Source organism: Eschrichtius robustus, chromosome 17 (assembly GCF_028021215.1).
Source record: "Eschrichtius robustus isolate mEscRob2 chromosome 17, mEscRob2.pri, whole genome shotgun sequence".
NCBI classification, from domain to species: domain Eukaryota; kingdom Metazoa; phylum Chordata; class Mammalia; order Artiodactyla; family Eschrichtiidae; genus Eschrichtius; species Eschrichtius robustus.
Genome location: NC_090840.1, coordinates 57267406 through 57293483, shown reverse-complemented (window position 1 = coordinate 57293483; position 26078 = coordinate 57267406). Strand labels below are relative to the sequence as shown.

The 26078-nt window shown below is 38.6% G+C and overlaps 1 protein-coding gene across 3 annotated transcripts in view; it reads left to right on the top strand.

Annotated features, from left to right (window-relative positions):
- Positions 1-26078, top strand: part of RSPO2 (R-spondin 2) — a 163974-nt gene that overhangs the window by 14682 nt on the left and 123214 nt on the right. Inside the window, exon 2 of one of the 3 annotated variants that reach the window (XM_068525804.1) lies at positions 18503-18519. The exons of the other annotated variants lie outside the window; for them this stretch is intronic. Coding sequence (XP_068381905.1) covers positions 18503-18519 — 17 coding nt within the window. The remainder of the gene's footprint in view (positions 1-18502; positions 18520-26078) is intronic. 3 annotated transcript variants of the gene reach the window in all.

Here is a 26078-nt window from a genome sequence, read left to right as displayed (position 1 = left end):
TCTTTTGGCTAGAACACTTCACAGGTGTTGCTGTGCACTTCATGTTACAACACATCAGGAAGCACACAACATCCCATTTTCTTAGTGACGCTAAGGTTAACCAGTGGGTTCATGTGGTAACAGCCTGATTCCTCCATTTTGAGGTTCCCATTAACCTTTCATGTAATGGTTTCTTCCACTGATGATCTTTGAATCATCAGTTTCTTTAGGGGTTATAAAATAGTTTTTTTCTATTTTTATTCCTTCCACAATTATTAGCTGAAATTCTTCAATAAAAAAAGAACTGTTCCTTTTCAACCATAGATATTTTGTTAACTATGAAACAGTTCTTAGAGAGCAGGCAATACACTTAATTCTTCCTCTTTAATTGCAGAGTAATTTTCAGAGTAATGAGTTGATGCATGTTTGGCTGGCCAGTGGGTCAACTTTGATTTGTGTCAAGCCATGGCCTGTCAGATGGAGGAGGTGAAGTCTTCCAGCAGTTTCTGCTTACTGAAACATTAGTGGCAGAATGACATTTAAAAACTCTCTTTTTTTGGCTTATGCTAACAGGAATGAAATGCAAACCTTCTGAAAACCTGAATTCTATTAGACATCTTCTGATAATGTTTTCTGTTAACAGCTTTCAGAGAAGCTACTGAGTGAACATACAGTAGCTTCAGCCTAGTGTAATCTGACACTCATTGGGTAGAAAAACAGTACTTTGTGCTACTTAAACACTCTCTGGAAGGCTTAGGGAGGGGAGGAAGGAAAATATTTGAGGAGATCAACTGGATGTTGTAGAATAAAAGTAGCGTCACCTGAGAAGGATTAAAGTTTCCTCAAAGCTTGACCTGAATGGCAGCCTGCCGCTTAGAATGTGTACCCCACACCCGTCAATGGCTCGGTTTTAGCTGTGTGGGCTTTAACTTGAAGGCATATGAAGAAAGGGTCTAGAGGTTATGTCTTCAGTGCGAAAGTGGCAGTAAAAGTTGTAAAAAAAAAAAAAAAAAAAAAACCTCCTACTTATTCTGCAGCTAGTTCTTGCTAATTACAGAAATCTTTCCTTTATCCATTTAAAACCCTAGCTCATTGCTAGTACATGGCTCATGAAAACAAACCTGTTGCTAGAGAAATACAACCCGGTAGGTGTGTGCTCTTCTTAGAAGTAAAGTGCCTTTGCAGTGTTTTTAAGAGAGCAGAAAGTATTGTGAGCTGAAGAAATTGGTTATCTTGCAAGTCAGGGAAAGAGAACTGGCAAGGCACCTAGCTGCTTCTACTAATGATTCTTGAGAATGATTTTTCCCTCCTTCAACCTGTACATTTTTAAGCCAGAAAACAAATGAGCTATATCCGCTAATTAGGGCTAGTAGTTCATGTCCCATTTTTTTCATTTAGTTTTGAAATGTATTTTGGTAATAAACCCTCATCTTGCTGAGATATTTAGGTGTTTTGTCTTGGAAGTAAGTGGTAAAGACTTTGCACTGTGTTCATATAAGTCATTGGTTTAAAAACCACTAACTGCAGAATTTTTTATGGATATAATTCCAACATTTATTTATTGTTGAAAATTTGGAAAATAGAGAACAAAACAATGAAGAAAACAAAACTACCAATAATCTTCCCACTCAGCAGTAACCACTGTTAACATTTTGGTTTTATCCTTCTAGATATTTCCTCTCCTTGTACATAAATATAAGATTTTAAAACTTAATACATCATAAAGCACATATGCGTACCTATTTTAATGATATGTCTGCTTCAAAAGTCATTGTTTACCATGACATTTTAAAATCCATTTCCTTATCATTGGGCAGATAAACATCTCAATATTAAGTTTTCAGTATTATTAATAATGCTGCTATGAACCTCCTTGTATTGTACATCTTTTCCCACATCTCTTTTCCTTAGGAATCATTCACAGAACTAGATATAATAATTAATATACTTTAATCATTACATTTATTGAGCACTTACTTTGTGCCAATCATAGTTCTTTGTGCTACATATTATTTAATTCTCAAATGACCTTGTGAGGTAGGCTGTATTTTTCTTCGCATTTTATAAAGGAATAATCTGAGGCACAGGAGGGTAAATAATTTGCCCAAAGTCACAGAACTACCAAGAACTAGTAAGTGGTGAAGCTGGAATTTCAGTCTAGGCATTTTGACTCAGCCATGCTCTTAGCCACCAAGATGGAGAGGTGAGGCTTTTGATCTTACTGCCAGTTGTTCTCCAGAATATGGTACTGATTCTTATTCTGTAGGTGGGAGATGGTGTGCATATTGCCTTGAGCCTTTGATACTATATTTTAAAAAAATCTTGTTGGATTATTCCTGTTGAGAATAGAAAGAAGTATCAGTATCTCCCTTACCCTCAAGAAGCTCACTATTTAAATAGAAAAAACATTCTCTTTCATTCCCCCCTGGCTTCATATAACATTAATATCCACTTAGTTGCATAAACCTTTATTCCTCTTTTTCCTCATCAATACCTATGATTTCTGTACCTCTCTCCAGTATATTTTGAATCCTTCTTCTTCTGCATCTATTGCCATCTTGTAGACCAGGTTATCACCATCTCCCTCCCAAACCACATTGGCATCCTTCCAACTGATCTCCCTGCAATCCATTCTCCACAGGGCAGTCAGAGCAATTGCTCATAAAACAAAAGCTGGAGCATTTGACTCTGCCACATAAATGCTTTAGTGGATTTCCATTATACCTGAAATAAAACCCAAACTCCTTACTCAGCCTGAAAGGCTATGTGTGACCTGGGCACTTTTTATTTCTCCAACCCTCCTTTTGTTATCTCAGTCCTACTGGCCTCTTCCTGTTTCTCAAACACTCTAAACTTTCCTGTCTCAGGACCTTTGCATCTGCTGCTTACTCTGGCTAGAAAGCTCTTTTCCCATCCTCTTTGTGACGAGCTCCTTTCCAGATAACTGTATCTAAAGCAATGCATTTCTCTAGCTCTCCATTTTCTGCAGTTAAACTATCAGGGCCAGGATAGGGTGAGGCAAGAGGGGCACCTATGGCACAAATCTAAAGCGTGTACTTGCCCAAGCCTGAGAGAGAGCGACTCCCTGCATTTCCACTGTCGGAGCCTTGCTCACCTCACCCTAGCCCCAGCCCTACTCTATTATCAACTATTTATTTCTTAAACACGGTAGAATTTTCTTGTTCCTTTGGTAGCAAACACTGCATATTCATCAAAACCCATTTCTTTTGCCTCTTCGGTGTCAGTAGCTGGACTATGTTTCCCAGCCTCCCTTGGAGTTGGGTGTGGCCCTGGGCCTGAGTTTGTCATGGAAAATGTATAGAAGGGATGTTCTTACTGCTTCTAGACCTGTCCCCACAAACCTCCTGTGGAGGGTCTCTCTTTCTTCTTGAGTTGGCCAACTTGGTGCAGAGGATCTAACCCCCCCTTCTCGGAGCCCCCAGGGGACATCAGGACCACCAGGTGAATGGAGCTCAGGTCCCTGAATGACTCTGTGGAAATCTCCCTACTGCACATCTGCACCTGACCCTGTGTCAGCAAGAAACAAAACTCCTTTTGTGTTAAAGCCACTGAAACTCTGCCATTTGCAACAACGTGGACGAATCTGGAGAGCATTATGCTAAGTGAAATAAGCCAGCTAGCCAGAGACAAATACTGCATGGGATCACTTATATGTGGACTCTTAAAAACAAACAAACAAACAAACAAACGAACAAAAAAACCACGTCAAACTCATAGAAACAGAGTAGAAAAGTGGTTGCCAGTGGCTGAGGGGTGGGGGAAATAGGGAGAAATTGGTAAAAGGGTTCAAACTTTCACCTATAAGATGAATAAGGTCTGAGGGTCTAACGTGTAATGTGACTATAGTTGATAACACTGTACTCTCTCACTGAGATTTGCTAGAGCTTAAATGTTCTCACCAAAAAAAAAAAAAAAAAAGTAAATGTGAGGTGATGGATGTGTTAATTAACTCGACGGGGGGAATCCTTTCACAATGTAGACACATCTCAAATCATCATATTGTATACTTTAAATGTATTACAGATTTGTCAATTATACCTCAATGAAGCCGGAAAAAAAACCCAGAAAAACAAAAAAAGACTAGCATTTCTTTCCTTAACTGATGCAGGCTCTCTTATCCACACCAGAGCTTTTGCAACATGAGCTCCGAAAGCATGGTGACTTTGTTCACATTGTATCTCTAGTGCCCAGTACAGTGCTTAGACTGTGGGTATCAAAGAAAAAAATTTTTGAACAAATAAAGGCAGAATATTAATAGCAGTATACAGGAAATTCAAGACAGAATGCTAAAAGGAGGATACAGATGAGAAACGTCTTCTGGGTTCAGAGGGGAAAGAGTGGATGATGCTCTAGGAAAAGATTTCCATTATAAAGATGAAAATGGAGACAACTCTTAAATATAAGATTCACACTATTTATAAAGTGGTCCTTATATTTCTTAGTCACAGGTGTTTTGGAAACATATCAAAGGTACAGCACAGTGATTTCACACGAAACGTATAGAATTTAATACCAGCAGCTTACCTATTAGGCTATATCCAATCATTTTTAGAGTTACAGGCCTATAACTGGAAAATATTGAAAATTTCTTGTCTTTATTTCTTACTGATTATGCCCAATATATGTTTGAACTTTTAAGAATTTAATGCAACGCAGAAGGAATGTCTGCTTTTATTACTGATACAATGAAATTCCTTGATGTTCAAAGTTCAGTAGATTATTTTGCTTGCCTAATGATAGAAACGTTAGTTTGGGGATAGGATCTGGTGGCATTCCTTCTAGAAATGTCTATAGGCTCTAAGGAGAGGGCATTGTGTAGCATTGTACTGTTGATGATGGAAGGGTTTTTGGTCAAGATTAAGGATTTTTAGTCCTCGTAAGAAGAGAACCTGTTTTGATTTTCTGCGAAGTCTTGAGATTGTGGGCATGGAGAAGGATGGGTAAGAGTAGGGTGATGATTGCCAATACTGAAGTTTCCAGGCAGGTGGTGGGAGGTGGGGGAAGGAGTTTTCTACCACTTGCTGTGGACACGTTTCCACCAAGAAGCCCACCCTGCAAGCCCCTGAGAACAGGATGAATTGATGGCAGCAGGTGGGTTAGGTTTTATGATCTATTAGAAGATTCAGGTATACAGGCTCCGTACCCTAGTTAAGACTAGAATGTATAAAATCTGAGGCCTTTATTCTTACTTTTATTCTAAAGTCTCTGGTAAGGTTCACACTCTGGCTGGAATGGCTGTGAGGGGCTCTTTGCTCAACCTGAATTAGCCCTGACAAGTAACTATTCACTAGCTCTGCCACGAACTCTGTGTGTGTGTGTGTGTGTGTGTGTGTGTGTGAGAGAGTTTGTGTGTGTGTGAGAGTTTGTGTGTGTGAGTGTGTGTGTGAGAGTGTGTGTGAGAGACTGTGTATGAGTGGGTGTGTGAGAGAGAGTGTGTGGAGAGTGTGTGAGAGTGTGTGTGTGTAAGAGTGTGTGTGTGAGAAAGTGAGAGAGAGAACTTAAATTCACCTTTTGACCAGACATCCTGCCTATTTAGAAATAAGATTTAGACTAAATAGTCCCAAGGGTCCTTCGAACAATAGAATTCATTTTTCTATTCTTCATTTGGTCCAAATATTTGCACCCCAAATTCTTCCATTTCTTAATTACTTTGTAACGTTGATCAGGTTATTTCTTCGCATCTCTCTGCCTCAGTTTTGCTATTTGTAAAGAGAAGGTAATGGTAGTTACCTAGCTAATGATTTTTTTTTTTAACATCTTTATTGGAGTATAATTGCTTTACAATGGTGTGTTAGTTTCTGCTGTATAACAAAGTGAGTCAGCTATATGTATACATATATCCCCATATCTCCTCCCTCTTGCGTCTCCCTCCCACCCTCCCTATCCCACCCCTCTAGGGTAGTGTATATATGTGTATATATTGGTAGTGTGTATATGTCAGTGCTACTCTCTGACTTCATCCCAGCTTACCCTTCCCCCTCCCCGTGTCCTCAAGTCCATTCTCTACGTCTGCATCCTTATTCCTGTCCTGCCCCTTGGTTCTTTAGAACCTTTTTTTTTTTTAGATTCCATATATATGTGTTATTAGCTAATGATTTCATTGTAAGAATTAAACAGAGGGTCCATGTCAAGCCCTTGGAACAGAGCCTGGCACCAAGCAAGTGTGCAGAGACTGTTCACTGCTGCTGATTATGTTTTCCCCTTGCTTACTCTGTGTGTCTTTTTGCTCATATTTCCTCCCATCCTAGGTCTCTAACAAATTCTCCATTCATGGTTTTGAAAAATTCCCTGAAATGGTGTCTTTTTAAAAATTAATTCTAATGAATATTAGGGGCATACATCCCTGTTGGAAGTTTGTTCAGAATCATAGGTAAGTTTGAATTTCTCAAAGGAAGCAGCTTTTTCTTTTAAACCAGCTGCTTTTGGTGAAGAACAGAAAATGTGCATGCTTAGAGATACCAAACGTTGCTAGCTAAAGTGCAAATATCACCTTCGAAAAAGTAAGTAGTTCAATAAAATACCTAGGAATAAACCTACCTAAGGAGGTAAAAGACCTGTACTCAGAAAACTATAAGACTGATGAAAGAAATCAAAGAAGACACAAACAGATGGAGAGATATACCATGTTCTTGGACTGGAAGAATTAATATTGTAAAAATGCCTATACTACCCAAAGCGATCTACAGATTCAGTGCAATCCCTATCAAACTACCAATGGCATTTTTCACAAAACTAGAACAAAAAATCTTAAAATTTGTATGGAGACACAAAAGATCCCGAATAGCCAAAACGATCCTGAGGGGGGAAAAAAAAATGGAGCTGGAAGAATCAGACACCCTGACTTCAGACTACAGTACAAAGCTACAGTAATCAAGACAGTATGGTACTGGCACAAAAACAGAAATATAGGTCAATGGAACAGGATAGAAAGCCCAGAGATAAACCCATGCACCTGTGGTCAACTAATCTATGACAAAGGAAGCAAGGATATACAATGGAGAAAAGACAGTCTCTTCAATAAGTGGTGCTGGGAAAACTGGACAGCTACATGTAAAAGAATGAAATTAGAACACTCCCTAACACCATACACAAAAATAAACTCAAAATGGATTAAAGACCTAAATGTAAGGCCAGACACTATCAAACTCTTAGAGGAAAATATAGGAAGAACACTCTATGACATAAATCACAGCAAGATCCTTTTTGACCCACTTCCTAGAGAAATGGAAATAAAACCAAAAATAAACAAATGGGACCTAATGAAACTTAAAAGCTTTTGCACAGCAAAGGAAACCATAAACAAGACGAAAAGACAGCCCTCAGAATGGGAGAAAATATTTGCAAACGAATCAACGGACAAAGTATTAATCTCCAAAATATACAAGCAGCTCATGCAGCTCAATATCAAAAAAAGCAAACAACTCAATCCAAAAATGGGCAGAAGACCTAAATAGACATTTCTCCAAAGAAGATATACAGATTGCCAACAAACACATGAAAGGATGCTCAACATCACTAATCATTAGAGAAATGCAAATCAAAACTACAATGAGGTATCACCTCACACCAGTTAGAATGGGCATCATCAGAAAATCTACAAACAATAAATGCTGGAGAGGGTGTGGAGAAAAGGGAACCCTCTTGCATTGTTGGTGGGAATGTAAATTGATACAGCCACTATGGAGAACAGCATGGAAGTTCCTTAAAAAAACTGGAAGTAGAATTACCATATGACCCAGCAATCCCACTACTGGGCATATACCCAGAGAAAACCATAATTCAAAAAGACACATGCTCTCCAGTGTTCGTTGCAGCACTATTTATAATAGCCAGGTCATAGAAGAAACCTAAATGCCCATCGACAGACACTGGATGGATAAAGAAGATGTGGTACCTATATACAATGGAATATTACTCAGCCATAAAAAGAGGGACGAAATTTGGTCATTTGTAGAGATGTGGATGGACCTAGAGACTGTCAAACAGAGTGAAGTAAGTAAGAAAGAGAAAAACAAATATCGTATATTGACGCATATTTGTGGAATCTAGAAAAATGGTACAGATGAACTGGTTTGCAAGGCAGAAATAGAGACACACATGTAGAGAACAAACATATGGACACCAAGCTGGGAAAGGGAGGGTGGGATGAATTGGGAGACTAGGATTAACATATATACACTAATATGTATAAGATAGATAAATAATGAGAAACTGCTGTGTAGCATAGGGAACTCTACTCCACTTCACTGTACAGTAGAAACGAATACAACATTGTAAAACAACTATACCCCAATAAGAACAGGAAAAAAAAAAAGTAAGGAGTTCAGAGAAACATGTTAATCTAGAACCCGAAATCAGCATATGTTCTATTTCCTGGCTTTCTATATTATCCCGTTCCTGCTTGATCTAGTTTTTATAAATAGGGTTTTTTTTTTTTTTTCCAGCATGAAAATTAGTCACATTAGAAATACTTCACCAGCTGAAAAAGCTAAAATTTTCCTTTTTATTTTAACATATAACTTTTACTTTTTAAAAGTTATACATAAAAAAACCAATGTTTTAACATGTACATTGCTTAGTTTGATAAAGGTTACCAAAGAACTAGGATGGAAATGCCTAAGGAAAATACTTAAAGAAAAAACTTCCGTTGACTGACTTAACCCTGGTTGTGTATGTGATTTAAAAAAAAACCATATTTTGTTGAGATATAATTGACATGTAAAAAGTTGTGCATATTTAACATATACAATTAGATGAGTTTGGAGATAAGTATACTCCTGTGAAACCATCACCACCATCATGGCCATAGAGATATATGTCACCTCCCAAAGTTTCCTCCCATCTCTTTATTATTATTATTATTATTAATTTTGTGGTAAGAACACTTAATGTAAAATCTACCCTCTTAGTAAATTTTAAGTATTCAATGCAGTACTGTTATCTATAAGCACTGTGCTAACAATGGATTTCCAGAGCTTCCTTATGTGCATGTGATTTGAATTCTTTGGCGATAGTTTACTAGAAAACCACTGGCTTATGAGTCAGGAGTCCTTGAATCTTTCTGGGCCTCATGTTCAAAGACTGAATCTGAGTATGTGAATGTTACTCTACCTTTTGTCTCTAGAGACTTAACTCCCTGTCTGTCTTCATTTACTGGGATAATATTCAAATCTACTTAGTTCAGCTGTTCTACTTGTCATTTCAAAATCACAGCCCTGATAAGACCAGGACTCTTCTGTACTATTCTTGAAACATTCGTGCATTGCTATCTGTATTGACGAGGTTTTCAGGTGATAGGTAGTATCAATATTTTAAAAATTTCTTTTAAATCATTTGACATCTCTTAGTACTCATACTTTCTGTCCAGCAAAAGAAGCCAGTTCAAAAGAAAACTTAAATTTCTTTGCAGCCCTTTTTTTCTACTGATGGAGCCCCTCAACCCAAATCTTAACTGGGTGAAATTTGAAGTCTTTATTTTGCCCCCAGCCCCCAAACTGCTTCTGCAATGCTCACTCTCAACTTGGTGACTGCCAGTGACACATGTCTAGATTTATTTTATAGTAATAGGCTTCTATTTTAGTATTTAGATGAGCTTAAAAAAAATCAACTACCAGTTTTGATTCTCTCCCTTAACATTTCAATGAGCTTTCTTTTTCTTCACCGAATGTGTTCTTGGAGGCCTTGTGGTGCAGTGGGGCTGGGGAAGCTTGCTTATTGCTGAAAGCCCTGCGGCGTTCTTCAGCTCTTGCACACATCCTTGCATGTGGTTTTGATTTGATGGTGTAAGAGGGTTCTTCACTTTTTGATTCATTTGTGGTATGTTGCTGTAGCCATCACTGTAATTAATCTTCTAGGAAGAAATCTGAAGGTTCAAGTCAGTAAAAGGGAACCCAGGAAAAGGCAGCTGAGCGTGAGATTTTTTTCCAGGTGATTCTTCTGTGCTTGGGGTTGCAGATAACTTACTTTTCTCCCTGATCTCATAGAGTGTATTAGGCTGCTGCTTCTCCCCCCTCCCCGTTCAGAGGGTGATGAGATGGGAACCAATTATCCAGCCCAGCCAGGTTTCAGGTCCTGTTCAACATTTACTAGGTAGTGACAGCAGTTGTCCCTGGACACTGTTTCACTTATTCATGCTTGCAATTTATTTCTTTGCTTTGTTCATTCCAAATGGGATTTTATTAATGCCACCTTGTAACTTTTGTTACTTTAAAAATATATTTTTTACTTTTAATTTTGATAAACTGGAAATAATCAGAAACATAAGAATAGTAAAATACACATCTACATACCCACAGACTAAAATAAAAAGTTACCATTTTGCCATATTTGCTTCATCAGTCTATATATACATACTTTTGTTACTAATTTTTAGTAGGGAAACTGGAGCTGTTTAGTTCGGTGCTATGAAAGAAGTGACCAGTTATCCAAAAGGGTGGATTTTACTCTTGTATAAACTCTTCTTAAATTTAAGCATCATTCTGATTAACTGATCTATACCTCAAGTCCAAAATCTTATGAAAGCAAACATTCTAGCACTTAAATACATATAAGTAAAAGACAATTTGTTTTCATTGGAAGGACTTTTTCTGGGCTGTGGAAATTGTTTGAAAATGCAGTAGATATAAAACAAATATATCCTGGAAACACAAGTGGTTTGGAGGGTACTGAAGATTTCCCAATGTTGACTAACTGTAGTGCAAAAAGTAGAGCAGTGAGTGGTCTAGTGTTTTTTTTTTTTCCTGAGATTATGGAATTATGTACATGATAGACATTTTAAAAAACTAATTCCCAGCTTGGGGTAAAAAAAAAAAAAAAAAAGGAACGGGAGGAGCTTTATCTGTTCTTTCTAAACATTAGGGTTTTAAAGCTACAGTAAAGCTTAAGCTATACTTATCTATGGAGAATAAGTCACTTTGGAAAGCCAAGATTCAAGTAAATGAAAATGATTATTTTAAGTGTTGGAACTTAGAAGAACTGATGTACTTCTATTTTCTTGACTCTAGTAGATTTTCTGTAATTTCACTGTTTCTTGTGACTGTTATTTCTAATTTTAACTGTTGAGTTATCATGCAGCCTCATGTGGGATGTAAATGTGAATAGATGTTGACGGGTTAGCCCCACTCCCTTTCCTAGCAGCCCTGGAATTTGCTTTCTTGAAGTTCCTCAGGAATTTGCTTTCTTAAAATTTTCTTTCTCATAATTTGACATGTGGCATGTAAAGAGAGGCAGGGTACTTAATGGATAACACCCTAGGGTCTAAGAAGACACACTCTGTGTGTCTTCTTCAAGTTGCTCCACCTCTCTGGGCCTCAGTTTTCCTATATGTTAAATGGACGTTAAGAGTACCTGCCTCCTTAGGGTAATTGTGAGGACTATATAGAGATACCTAAAAAGTGCTTAACATAGTACCTAGCACATAGTAAGGACAAAAAAGTTCTGGCTGTCATTAATTTTATGCAGAAATACTTAGCAAATACATAGAAGCAGTTCCCTTGTATATAGATATTTTCTTTTCACAATAAAGAAATCTTTAGGGTGTCAATCCCTTACCTTGTCCCATTACTTTGGGTGAATATTATAAGCACAGTGGACCACAGGCTTCCTCAATTGCATGCACTTTTTAAAATTTTACCAAGTTATTCACTGAGTGAGAGGCAGCAACCTTTCAAGAATTTTCCTGAGGTGTTTTGAAGAGCACGTGTGGTGAAGTGTCCAAATTTTTCCTTGGTACTGGAATATAGCACTTCTGCTGACAAAACATGAGGTCACAAATTCCCCAAAGTTCCCCTTAGTATTCTTGGCATGGCCTCTGACATACGCAGTATTAAAGACTATAATTTAAATATTTATAATATGCAAAAACTTCAAATGGTGTTTTATGGTACATGATTAAATTTCATATTCATTAGTAACATTTCATATCCTAGATAATGCCCGTAGGTTATATTAAGTGATACTGAAGAGAATGAAGGTGATTAAAACTGTTACCAGTTACTAACCCTGCTTCTACTGGGTGACCGCTGGCAAGGAAACGGCTTTCTGGTTGTGGAGTCCTGCTAAATGCTCAGACTCTAGGTCTTACTTTCTGATTCTGACTCATGTAGTTTCCAGTCTCCATCTTTGCCGTTTTCCTTTTTTTCTCTTCTCTTTTTACCTTTCTTGACTTTTTTTTTTTTTCTCTCCAGACACTTGGAATCAACTGTTGTCCTTAAATGATTAGGATTATTTTTTCAATTATGTCTGCTGACTTGGTGAAAACTTAGTGTTTTGTCTGCACACCCAAATGGTTTATTTCTAGAAAGCCTATTATGTGGATTTCCCTTAACAATTGTATTGGGAGAGGGAACTGATGGGATGAATATTAAAATTTTTGTCCATTTCATGTATAATTTGGCAGAATTGCGTCAATACACCAGGCCAGACTTGAATTATGGGCTGGAAGCACACAGTGTTTCAGACCACTGGCGAGGCCATGCAGTTAAAGAGATGTAGTTTGCAAACGATGCTTTTGTCTCTAGGTGCCAATTTTAACCCAAGAAAAAGTTTACATGGCTGGATATAAGATTGTTCCTTCCCTAAAATAAGGGTGAAAAAAAAATGACCAGTGATCCTTTTCACTGCTAGTCTTCGTTCTCTTTATTTTTCTTCTTTACATCGTACTGTATTCCCATCTTACTGGTTTGGCTACCACTGAATAGACAATTTTCTTCCTTTCTAATCTTTTGAATAGTCTAAAAGAAGTATTTGTTCAGTGTTTCATGGTATATGTGGTGTGAGAAAAATCTATAATTGTTCTTGATTTGGACATTTCTCAAGGCAATCAAACCCCAGATAGTTTAGTCCAAGATAAATGATAGCACATTTTATCTTTGCATTTGTGAAATCTTATTATGCTGTTCTGCAAATGTATAAACGTTTTCTTTTCATAAGGCCCTAGGCCTAAATTACGGCTTCTCATTGACAAATGGTTTCCATACTCTGTTACATGTGTGCAGGGGAGCCTTCTTCAAGCAGCTGCTGCCATCCTTCGCACTGTCTTGAAAAAGGGGTTATTTAGCGTTTAACTCTACCTGCTTTGGCTTTTTGCCTCTCCAAGATAAGAGGTGTTATTGAATATTTACTTATGTGAACCTGAGATACAGAGATTCTCCACTTTAGTGACCAAAGATGGCAGGGTAGGAAGGACAGATTAAAAACATAGCTGTGTTTTATATTACACAGTTTAAGTCCAACCATATCTATATATCCTGGAGTGCTGACTCTATGGCAATCTGAGTGGAGTAAGCAGTTAGCAAATTGTTCACATGTTTTGCCCCGCAACTCACTTAAGTAGATGTAAGGAAAAGTCTTTTACTGTTTAAGATGTATATATCCGTGTAACATACACAGACAAGATGGCTATCTTCTAATGTCTAGAAGAGGTGAATATGATTCACTTAAGCTTATGCTGCAGCTGCATGTGGAACAGACATTTCTTCCCCCTACCCAGTGCCCCCTCCCCACCAAAAAAGTTTTAATACTTACAAGTTTTGGTACTTTTGTGAATAGTAAATGAAACATACTTCTTTATAATCTCGAATGTATCATGTTATATAATAAAGGGAGAAAGGAATTAATGTTCTTGAGAGTGTTTGGATTTTGAATCCAGGTGTCTAATACATGGGCTTTGTAGTCAAGAGAAACTTTTGTGTTTAAAATTAACCTTTTAATAGCTTTTTGAGGAATTAGAAATATAGGTACTAGTGTTACTTCTTGACCTCTAAAATCAGGGTTTTTCCTTTCTTGACCACTTCCTAAATATTCATAGTTTTCTTTCTGGACCACAGAATCAGTGACATTTTGTGACAGTTTGTAAACCCACTTTAGAATTGTGGCATAATCATTGGGACATATCAGCTTTTCACAGGACATGGATTCATTAAGCAAAGGTCTTTTGAGTTCCTGCTGGGTGTCAGGCATTGTGCTAGAAATGATTATTTGTCAGACAGTAAAAACATTGCTTCTGTATTAAAAATTTTAGTGGAAAACTGAACAATTTTTCCCCTCTGAGGTTGCTGTTGATAACAATTCAAATGCAGTTCTATCCACGTAACATCCCTGAAAGTTCCTGGTTATCAAAACAATGTTTTGTACAAGTGGCTCTTTCATTTCACTTTTCTCTGAAGCATCCTTGCCTCTCAGGGACTCCCTTCCTTTCCTTGTCCCTGTTGGGACGGCCCTGGCTGGGCCGCAGAGCTTTCAGATGCCTTTGCTTCTTGACTGGTTATCACAGTTATAAAGTTCAGCCAAGATGTCATGGGTATCTCTTTAACTTTCTTTCACATTAAACGTGGAATGAGAGAATGTTGGCATGAGTGAGAGGTGAGAGGTGAGAGGTTGGCATGGGTGAGAGGTGCTAAGACTATCTTTTGTTTTTTTTCCAAGATGGTACTTTTGTTTTCCCCCCAAAGTATCTTGGTAAAATGTATAACCAAATAAAAATAACTATTCTCCTATTTAGCAAAAAGAGTAGTATAATATGTTGTAGACACAACTTTAGAAATCCTTTCTTTCATTCCTTAATAGGAATAAAATATTACTTATTTGGCACCATTAGAAAAACAGAGCAGATGAAACATAATCCTTACCTTGCTGGAGAGAGAAGAGACCTCCACTGCAGTCTCTCAACCCACTGCCCAGATCTCTCTCTAAGGCTTAGACAAGAAGGATTTTACAGTGCGGAATTCTCAAGTGACGAAGCATTAACATTACAGGTAACATTACAGAGCAAGCATTTTCGTCAAAGCAAACTCCCCACTGCAAATGGAGTGCCCTCACCCCTGAGGTTTAAAAGCCCCACTTATCGAGGCACTTGCGGTCATGCATTTGCTCTTATCTTCCTCTGTCCTTCATCCACAGTCGGCTGGAGGCCGTTTTCACTTTTCTCAGCCTCTGTCTGAGACTGTTCGACGCCTCCTCCCTCTGGTGGCGATAGCTACCGTTCATTTTTGTTGTTGTGCCCGCAGTACGCCTCGGCCGCGTGCTTCACAAGCATTCGTCGTTTCATTCACTCCTTGCATCAGCCACATGCAGTTGGAACGGATTTTGGAAACTCGCAGACTAGGAGTTTAAGGGAGCAAAGAGGCGTAGACGAGAAGCTCTTAAAGCTCACATGTGATGGAACCAGGATCGAAAGCTGGGCCTGACTCCAAACAAAGCGTTTGATCCCCCACCCCGATTTCCCTGTTTCGTGCTGCCTCCCAGTGCGCCAGTTTCATGCTTCCTTCATCTGTTAACCATCCTTGTTGCCCTAGACGCAAAGCTTATCCTGCACCCACCGCTAGTCTAGTAATCACCTTTAAGAACTCAGATCCTTCGCTTTCCCATGCTCCCCACTTTGTCACTTTGGTTCCCTAGGTGTCAGGAGAAAGCTGTGTTAAGGACAAAGTTGCTTCTATTCCTTTACAAGGACTCCTTCAAGAACTCAACATTTAATGAGCAGCAGTACTGAGCTGTAAGGAAATCTGTGTTGCGAGCCATACTGCCTCTTTTCTGGAGTCTTTCTCTCGTGGAAGACCCACCCCCCTTTTCCTGATTTCCCTGGAAAAGGAAGGTCTGCTTCTCATTTCCCTGTGCTTCATCTTCGCCGTTGTTTCTGGCCACAGTTATTTAGCAGTCTCCTCCTTTGTAGTCTGCTATGTCCATTTCTACTGCTTTCCCCTCATTATCACCAATCTGTAGACATTCAGGATCTTCCTTCACTATCTTCTATTAGCTTCTTCAAACTTGGGTCGTAGAGGGTTCCTTTAAATTCAGCACCAGTATGGTAACCCATGAGAGTGTGTCCTTGATCTCATTTTCTCCTCAATTACCTGTTGAAGTGACTGCATCTCAAAACCCTTCTAATTCCTAGCTCTCAAGTTTGTATCTTGCATACAATTTATATGGTTTAACCTTTCCTTACCATCAATTAATTAAACTTGTTCTTTGGTAGCCACAGGTCCCTAAATTTCAACATATTGGTAAACATATTGGTAAACTCAGAACATATTGGTAAACTCAGAATTCTGACTGAACTTACTATGGTCATTGTCTTAGTCCCTTTGGATTGCTATAATAGAATATCATAGATAGTGTGGCTTATAAACAACAGTAATTTATTTCTCATAGTTCTGCAGGCTGGAAGTCTGAGGTCAGGGTGCCAGCATTGTCAGGTTTGGTGAGGATCTTCTTCCACGTTGCAGACAGCCATTTTATTTTTGTATCCTCACATGAAGGAGAGAGGGCTAGCTAAGTCTCTGACACAAAGGCACAAATCCTATTCTTGAGGGCTTCACCCTTATGAACTAATAACCTCCCCAAAGCTCCACCTTCAAATACTATCCCATTGGGATTAGAGTTTCAACATATGAATTCTGGGGGACACAAACATTCAGTCCCTAACAATCCCTAAAATCTCTCTGTAGACCAGCCCTGTGCTTTCATTTGCATGCCGGAGAGCTCCATTTTCATGGCCAACTTGTCCTAAAAGTGAATTCTCTGTACCTCCTCCCCCAGCCAAAACTAAACCAATGAAACCCACAACTTCACTCACCTTGCTCATCACCGACTTTGCTGTTGTTTTTAGTGATACCTCAATTCTCTTCCCCAAGTTGAAAATTTTGACTACATCTTCAAATATTCTCTCTCCTTCAGATCTCCACACTCATCTATTATCAAGACTTGTTAGTTTTGGTTCATAATGAATCAAGTCCAAATTTTGGCTTCCCAGTGCTCTGTCCCAAATCAATATTCTAGTCATGATTATTGCAAAAGTCTCTTAACTGATTCTTCTCTTTGTTAATCACCCCTCTCCCTCTAAGTTTTACTCATCAGGCTGGATTAGTATTTCTATTACTACTCTTTGATCATGTCATTTTCCTGCTCAGATTTTTAGGAACTTGTCAGTGTCTGGAGGCTAATTTTCTTGCTTAGTGTGATATTCCATGTTCTGTTTGGTCTGGACCCAACCTACCTTTTCAGCTGTCTTCTGAGACCATTAGGCATTTACTCTGTGCTTCAGCTGAACTGCAGGACTGATTGTTCCCATGCATTTTCTCACATGGGTTTTTTTCTTTTTTCCATCTAAAATGCCTTTATTTCCCCTTACCTCCCTTCTGTTTGAAGTCCAGCCCATCAGACCCAGTTCAGATGGATTCAGTGATCATCCCAGTTGAGAAGTTTGTGGATTAAAGCAGGAAATTTCAATACGTATGTTTATAGCACTTACTGCCTGTTAGTAGGGTAGGTGATCTAATGCCTATTCATGCAGCCCTTTTGATTGGATGGTTTCCAAGGACTTCAATTATGTCTTCTTTTCTCCAATTCCTCAGAGCCTTCTAGCAACAGGTGCTCAGTATTATTTTCTTGATTAATCCCTTGTTTACACTATTGTTATTTGTCCAACAGTGAGAAAGGGTAAATGTGCTTGGCAGCTTGGTAGTCACTGGGACTCTCTTAAGGTTGATGGGAGGTGAGAGGAGCTGGGCTGGCCAGTGTGGAGACTGCGTGGATGAGCTCAGACCTCTTCACTACCAACTATTTTTTTTCCTTCGGAAAGGAAGCTTATGATAAACAGTCTTTCAAACACTTATTTTATTCATTTGTTTTTAAATACACAGGAAAACACACTTGAAGCACTAAAGCCAGGCTCCCTGGGCTTGAATCCTGGCTTTGTCACTTCATGGCTGAATGACCTTGGGCAAGATAGCCTCTTCAGTGCTTTACTTTCACTCTCTGTATAATTAGAATAATAACATATTCATAAAGTTTTTATAAATATTAAATGAGTTAATGCATGTAAAGCATATTAAACAATATGGCAAATAGAGTATTCCCAAATGCTGTCAATTAATATTACTATTAAGCAATGAGGGAATTGCTGCAAGAAAAAGATATATTAGAATTTGTTTCTAATTTATTTGCCAGATTATTAAAATGTTATGATTTTAACACATGAGGATAAGTACCCTTAAGGTCTAGAAACTCTTAAGACATGGAGCATAGTGAAAGATAGAATGAATGGAAATGTCAGGGAAAATTAAGCAATCTAGCCTCGTATTTGTTTGGTTGTCATATACACCAAGGGACTGAGCAACTGACTTAATTACTTGAGCCATTCTAGAACATGGATGATTATTTATGTGATACCTAGTAGACACTGAACAAAGCATTGATCCAGTACTTCCAAGGTGCTGGTAGTATGAAGATGAATAACACATGGCTTTTGTTTTGAGGATGCTCAGATTTATGACTTAAATAACTACAGCTCAATGTTAAAGTGCTATGGACACAGGTATATACAATGTGCCATAGGTTTCTATGCCTCCTCTTGACAGAGGAGGGTGTCAGAGGAGCTGAGTCTTGAAAGTGGTCAGACTTTTACAGAGGGGACAGAGCAAATCTTTTGCTATAGATTTTAGCACATTTTAGTAATGTGAGGTGGGATTTTTTCGTTTTGTTTGCTTTACCAAGATCTGTGGAGACAGCAAAGTCCCAGTGGTGGTTTACCTGATATGAAGGGAATGCTAATTGTACCAAATATTTTGTTTGTTGTTGTTGTTGTTGTTGTTAAATAAAGTATCTTTGATTTTAATGCAAACTTTTTAAAAAGTTGCTTTTTAATACTTGGAGGACAGTATGCACAGATTCACAGGATGCCCTTGTATCTCTATCTTTGTAATATATTTAACAAAATCAAGAAAAAGTTTTCCATATCAGGCAGTCCATGGATAGACATAGTCTGTGGTTCCTAAACCTGATAATGGTGAGAATAATCTGGGGAACATTTAATGATGTGGGAGCCTGGGCCCCCTCCAGATAAACTGAAACAGACTCTCCTGGGAAAAGCTCGGACTCTGCATCCAGGAATCACAGATGTTTAAGCACTACAGGAGAAACCAGTGCTCACTGTAAGCTTGTGCTGTTGACATGGCAACTACTCATTGTGTCTGTGACACTCATTTATACTCAGAAGTGAGATGAAACACAGTAAGAAGACAGATTTGGAACTCACCAGGAAATATCATGAAATCTCTGATTTATCTGGTACCTTACTTGTCCCAAGAAGCAGCTACAAGAGGCAGTAATTTGAAGATAACAATATAATTCAGAAAAGATAGTTAGATTTCTGAAGTTCTCTTGCTACTGCCAGATACTCAGGTAATCATTTGGTCTTTTGTGTCCATCATATTATTTTCTTGGAAAAGGATCTAATCTTGTCCCCGCCCCTTTTTTTTTTTGTCTTCCTACTGAGCAATGGTCAAAACTTGGAAGGTGCGTTTACCTGGAGGGAGTTTTCAATAGGTTTCAATTATTTAACATAAAACACATGCATGTTATAGTTGGGGGAAAAGCAAAACAGTGCTTGGGGGAAAAGTTGCTAATTTCATTCAAAACATGAAGAAAATAACACTTAGCTTCTGCGTAGGAGTCTGCTTGGTCATGTGAGGTTATCGCAAGATTAAATGTTCTGTGTACACGTGCACATCTTTTCTAGACTTTCTGTTTAGGACATTTCCCACACTAACCTTCACGTGGCTTTGGCCATAGCCTGCTCACAGCAAATCTTCCTCTGCTTTGATGCTACTGTGGCCCAGCACCCTCTCCGCTGGGCCATTGCAATCATTATTCTGAGTCCTACATAAAGCAGAAAAATAAACATTAAAATGTTTTTATTATGAATTTTTTCTGTCAAACCACAAATAGGGGATACCCCCCTATATTCATCTCTCAGATTCAACATTTATTAAGAATATATGTATATTCTATATATGCTTCATCTGTCCTTTTTATTTTGTACCTGATAAAGTATTTTAAATCAAATCTCAGATATCATGTATTTTACCTTAACATACTTCATCATTTATCTATAAAATGAGGTTATTTTATAACCACAATACCATTTCCAGAGTTAGCAAAATTAACAATAATTCTTCGGCATCATTTAGTACCTACCACAACCAAATTTCTCAGATTGTCTCAAAAATGGCTTTTTATAGTTTGTTTATTTGAATTGGGAACCTAGTTTGGGAAAAGGACATTTTTAAGGGTGGTACTTAAGACAGGCGTAAAGAACGTTTTATTCCTGATGTAATTAGAATAAGTGGGGGAAAAACCCAGAACCTCATGGGATTTCTTAAGTATTTTGTGGCAGGAGTGAATTTTCTGTCCTTAAGGAGCACTGTGATCTATCCCCTGAGAATGAGTGACTCAAGGCAATTTTTAAACACTGTAAACCACAGTTTCTGGTTTAATGAGAGATTACTTTTCACTTTGCATTCCATGTTGGTGCAGATACAGTGATTTCATGTTCTAAAGTTAGTCCTGCAATTACCATTTTGATTGCTCTTAGAAAAATGCACACGAAGAATACTGTGACTCAGCGAAGGGTGTTGCCAGTGGGTTGTCATTTTTAGCTCTCCAATTATGATGGAATTGCATAAAGAATGTTCAAGTTAGTGCTACGTTTTTCTGCTCCCCATGCCTTTCTTTCCGCACACCAGCACCAGCACCAAGCGCATCCAGCCTCCTTTTCTTCATCTTGTTGTTGTTGTTGTTTAAAGATTAACAAGCGTCTGAGAAGCACAGTATACAGGTGAATGGTAGTACAGGTACTCTAGCGAGAGCTGCATCTTAATAAGAAGTAAGCTTTCTGTTCCCTTGCAATTACAAAGATTCGTAAGACTATACTTAAAGAAGATAATCAGAGAGTCCAAAGAGGTCTAATTTTGAACATAAATTGATGTTCATGTGGTACCTCAGTCCGTGAAGTACTTGAAAGTTTTTATTGCAAACATGTGAAGGGACACTGAGTTGGTAAGACATGGCACCTGCCTTCCAGGCATGACTGTCTTCTGAGGGGGATGGAAGTGGGGCTTGGGGAAGACTAGTGTTTTTGAGGGGAAGGAAGCTGGCATCGGGGAGGCTACCTAGACATTCTTGCTGTAATCTTAGCACTAGTTAATTAGAACTGGACGAGGGTCCTAGCATTGGATGACAAGAAGAGATGCTAGAAAGGTTTAGGAAGTATCCTTTCAACTGGTGACTTATTGGATCTGAGGAATGAAAGAATGGGGTGACCAAGAATTTGTGCCACAGTACACAATAAAAGATATTTACTATGTTTCTGAAAAGAAACATGAAAATTGATAGGGGGAGGTTGTTTTGTTTTTTTTTAATTTCAATACCTTCACTTTGAAAGCATAGGCAGCCAAGAGGAAATGTGACCTGTATCTCTAGGAAATGTGGCCAGGACACAGGATAGAAATGGGAACTACTGATCAACCCTCATGTAATAGAAACTGAATTAAGGTGTTAGTGATAAATTATGAACTCCTTGAGGACAATCTTAAATTTTTATCAGGAATGAAGATGAACGAGTAGGTACTCAGAGGGATAGACCACATGTGAACTATGTAATTATTAAATATTTATGATTATAGTTAGGCCTAGATGTGGTAAAACCAGTAGATGTTGGGTTTTTTTCTGTAACTTCCTCTCTACTTTTCTTTCCTGTTTTTGTTTTCCTTTAAAAAAAAAAATCTTAATTTTAGAGTTAGGACAAGAGTGTGCAAAGTGTTTTACTGAAGTTGTGAAAAAGCGGGAGTGCGGCCAGAACTTATATTTGTACTATCTGCCTGTGGTCTCGTCACAGTTCCTGGGCTGGGGCTACCTCCCATACAAGCTGTGTGTGGGTGCACGGGGTGACAACCTCTCCTCCGTCCCCTCCCGCCCTCTGGCCTCTGCCAATCTAAGCCACCATCGTAGCTTCTGGGCCAACTGGGTTATGAGTGATGTGTGGGGCACCAATTCTATTTTATTCGATCACCTTTCTTCTCTTCTATTAGTGCCAGAAAGTGGAGAAGCTGGTTACTGTCTACAAAAGACAGCAAATAACTTTTGCAGCTTGATGGGTCTCTTGATTCAAGGTTACTTTTTTCCCCTCTTCCATTCACAGAGAGAGTGGAAAAATGTGGAAACAAAGTCTGCTAACCAAAGGTTTCATCTTTAGTAATCCTTAGTGTCAGTAAATATTTTTACATTTTCACTCATGGTTGATCTTGAATTTTTAATATATAAAATTATGGTCTTTTATTCTCTGATTTTTATTTCTTTTTTTTTTTTCCCACACACACACACACTGTATTTTATTTTTACAAGAGATAAATAGACTGACACCAAGCATTGTACATGGATGACCACAACAAAAGCAACAATGATTGCAATTACCAAACATGAAACACACTCATACTATGTCATAATATTGTATGTCATTTCTTATTCTCACCCAGGTGACGCTTAATACCTGTATTCCTCTTGTTCTGAAAGGGCGTTTGCGAACATAAAAGATTTGGTCTCTTTTAAAATGGATTGACAGCTACTCTCTATTTTTCAAAGTGCGTGGTGTTTTTAATAATCAGTAATAAACATTACCATTTATTTTTTCAAGTTGGTAGCATAATAAGGCCGTTTAGTTACAGCACAAGAAAAGAAAGCTTATAATGGACTCCACCTGTTTACGCTTACCGCTTCCTGAGTCAAGTTTTCTGCACCATGTAACAGTGATCCATTAGTGATGCAAGATCTTTGGGATATTTTAAGTACCCTCTTTATAGCCATTATTTGAAGAAAGATTAATCTGGTGCTAGGTTCAAGCCTATAACACCATGACTTCTAAAGAGACTGGTTCAAGTTATGCTTGCTCCAGTTTGGAAATGTAACTTAGATGCACGTCCTGTGAGATACAAGAATAATTTAACAATGGAATTGGTCGTGTCTGAAAGAACTCAATAAATGGGAAACACTAATTCTCTCTCTGGTAGCATAAAGAGTCATCTCGATCCTCAAAAGATACTAACACAGGTGTATAATCATCAGTGGCAAAGTGCTTGCCAATTCTTCAGGTACCCCGTGCAAGGATTTCAGTGGAAGATACACTTGATGAAAAGTATCCCATTGTTATACTGTATATTTAGAAGGAAGAAAACATTGACAGAAATGTGAAAAGAAAACCATTTCATAGCAAGGAATGGTTCTCCTTGTTACATTCTTAAAAACATAACTGATCTTCCTCAGAGTTCTTTTTGACTTGCCTCAACTGGTTGAATTCGTAGCCTCTCATCCGGATTCCCATAGGAACTTGTACAGACCTCTATCATAGCACTTACCACGATGTATTAAGATACACATGAAAATAAAACTAAATGAGTAGGGCGTATTCAAGCCAGCAGAGGAACGACTAAAGGATTGTGGGCTACACTCCCAGTCAATTTGTCCAGTTGTTTCTGGGCATCCCTGGCAGTCACCATATAGCATCCTCCGTCATGGTTTTCCTCCTTTGCTTAGACAGGACTAATCAATGTCTGTGGTTCATGAAGTTATTTGGAGGAGTGTCTCCATGGCCGCTGCTCAGGACAGTGCAGGCGCCCGGCAGGACCAAAGACTCTCGCTTCTGAAACATCTCAATTTGCCAACCTGTAGGGTCCAGGAGCCATGCTAGCTTCCATGCAGACGCAGAGACACCAGCGCCCTCCCAAACCCTAAGCTGAACTTTGGTTGTATAAATGAATACTGCGTGGATCTCTCCAGTCTTCTCAGCCAGCTCATCTGATCTGGCTAGGATTTCTTTCTTTCTTTCTTTTTTTTTTTTTAATAAATTTATTTATTTATTTTTGGCTGCTTTGGGTCTTTGTTGCTGCGCACGGGCTTTCTCTAGTTGCGGCGAGCGGGGGCTACTCTTTGTTGCGGTGCGCAGGCTTCTCCTTCCGGTGGCTTCTCTTGTTGCGGAGCACAGGCTCTAGGTGTGCGGGCTTCAGTAGTTGTGGCTCACGGGCTTCAGTAGTCGTGGCTCGCGGGCTCTAGAGCGCAAGCTCAATAGTTGTGGCGCATGGGCTCATTTGCTCTGCGGCATGTGGGATCTTCCCGGACCAGGGCTTGAACCCAGGTCCCCTGCATGGTCAGGCGGATTCTTAACCACTGCGTCACCAGGGAAGCCCTTGGCTAGGATTTCTCACTCTTCTAACTTCTGGAACTAAAATCCAGTCCAAAGGGCTTGCCAGCATCACAAGCTTAACTGTCTTGTCTTTTTATCTGTCCTAGGACCATCCCTTGCAAAATTCTTCCCTCCATCCCTGGTACCAAACAAAACTGATATGGAGCTGAGAGAAGGGTAGAAGGGTCATTTCTGCTAAGTGTTTGAACTTCAGCTAGAAGAATTTAGATAACCTTGTTAAATGCATGTTTGTGTTCTTCATTGGACTTTGAATTCTACAAGGACCAGGACTGTATTTATTTTGGATCCCTGGCACTTAACACAAAGTTAAAGAAGTCAAAGTTAATTGGGAGAAGAATTATTGCAGTGTCTTGGTCAGACTTAATAGTTTTCACAACTTATTTCAAGCTGGAATAACTCTCATCAGTACCCTCTGCTTCTCATCCATTAAAGAATATTAAATATGTAAATATACTTATTCTTGTTGCTCAAGTTCTATTTCAAGACTCCCTTTTAGTGGAAAAAATGTTTAGTGTATCTTTTATTTCTCTTGAGTCATCATTGTTCTTGGGAACACTGATTAAATGTCTTGTAGATGCTTTGCAGTGTGAGAGTTTTGTGGTTGGTAATGCTTCCTGAGCCTCTAAATTTGTAGCAAATTAAAAATGATGACTCTTATGGTCTGTTTTCCCCTCTTTTAGGCGTGGAATATTTGAGTATAGGGTATATGAGCTGTTAATTTTGTATGTTCACAGGAATTTTCTTTTAAAAAAATATTACTTTAAATATTACTGTGGTATTTAAATTGATAACAGCCAAAAATATGCTAGGCACTAGCAACAAATAGCGTCTGATCTGTAATCCTTACAACAATCCTTGGAAGAGGGGTTGGCAAACTTTATCTGTAAAGGGCCAAAGAGTAAATATTTTAGGCCTTGTGGGTTATAAGTCTCTGTAGCAACTCCTTAATTGGGGAAAAAATGGGACTCTGATGTTAAGAGATTTACCCGAGACCACCTTGCTAGTAAGTACCAACCCTAGGATTTTTTTTTTTTTTAACTGAAGTAAGGTTGCTGTACAATACTATATAAGTTACAGGTATATAATATAGTGCTTCATAATTTTTAAAAGTCATACTCCATTTAGTTATTTTAAATATTGGCTGTATTCCCTGTGTTGTACAATATATCCTTACAGCTTATCTTATACCTAATAGTTTGTGCCTCTTAATCACTTAGCCCTATAGTGCCCCTCCCCCCTTCCCTCTCCTCACTGGTAAATGCTAGTTTGTTCTCTATATCTGTGAGTTTGCTTCTTTTTTGTTATATTCACTAGTTTGTTGTATTTTTTAGATCCCACAAATAAGTGATATATAGTATTTGTCTTTCTCTGACTTATTTCACTTAGCATAAACTGACTTCACTTTGCCATACTGAAAAAAAAAAATCAATAGTGAGAGATTAGTATCTACTCACTTGGTTAGGAGTGCCTACTACATGCAAGGCACTGTACAGTATGCTGTGGAGATGTTATAGGCCCAGTTATAGGAACCTACAGTTCAGAGGGGGTTGTAGTTGATAAACAGCATTCCTTTTATCTGCCCAAGTTGTGAATGATAACGAGATCAGGGTTTTCAGATGACATTAAATATCATTTTTGTTACTGGTAAAGCTGATGCTCGAGAACGTGGCTTTGATGTATAGCAAAAATGAACTTCCTAATCCCATACCTTGGATTCAGACAAGCCCATCCAGCCAGGCATAGCATGGAGGCCTGCTTCTATAACACTTCGGCAATGCAAGAAAATCCCAAACAGGAAAAGATGGAGAACGGTGCTGGTCTGCAACGCATAGTTCCTTGTCCCAAATCTCCATACAGAGAACTTCCTCCCTCTTTCTTGGGGAAGAATTAGTGAAAAGGAGGAGAACGTGCACAGCCTATATATATAGATATCCCCCACCCCACCCTGTGGAGAAGGAAACACCAGAAGTGAGGAGTAAGTGACCAACCTCTTCCTCCCCAGCATAGTACAAGTGCCACAAGGGAGAAAACAATTGATTTGCTTTGG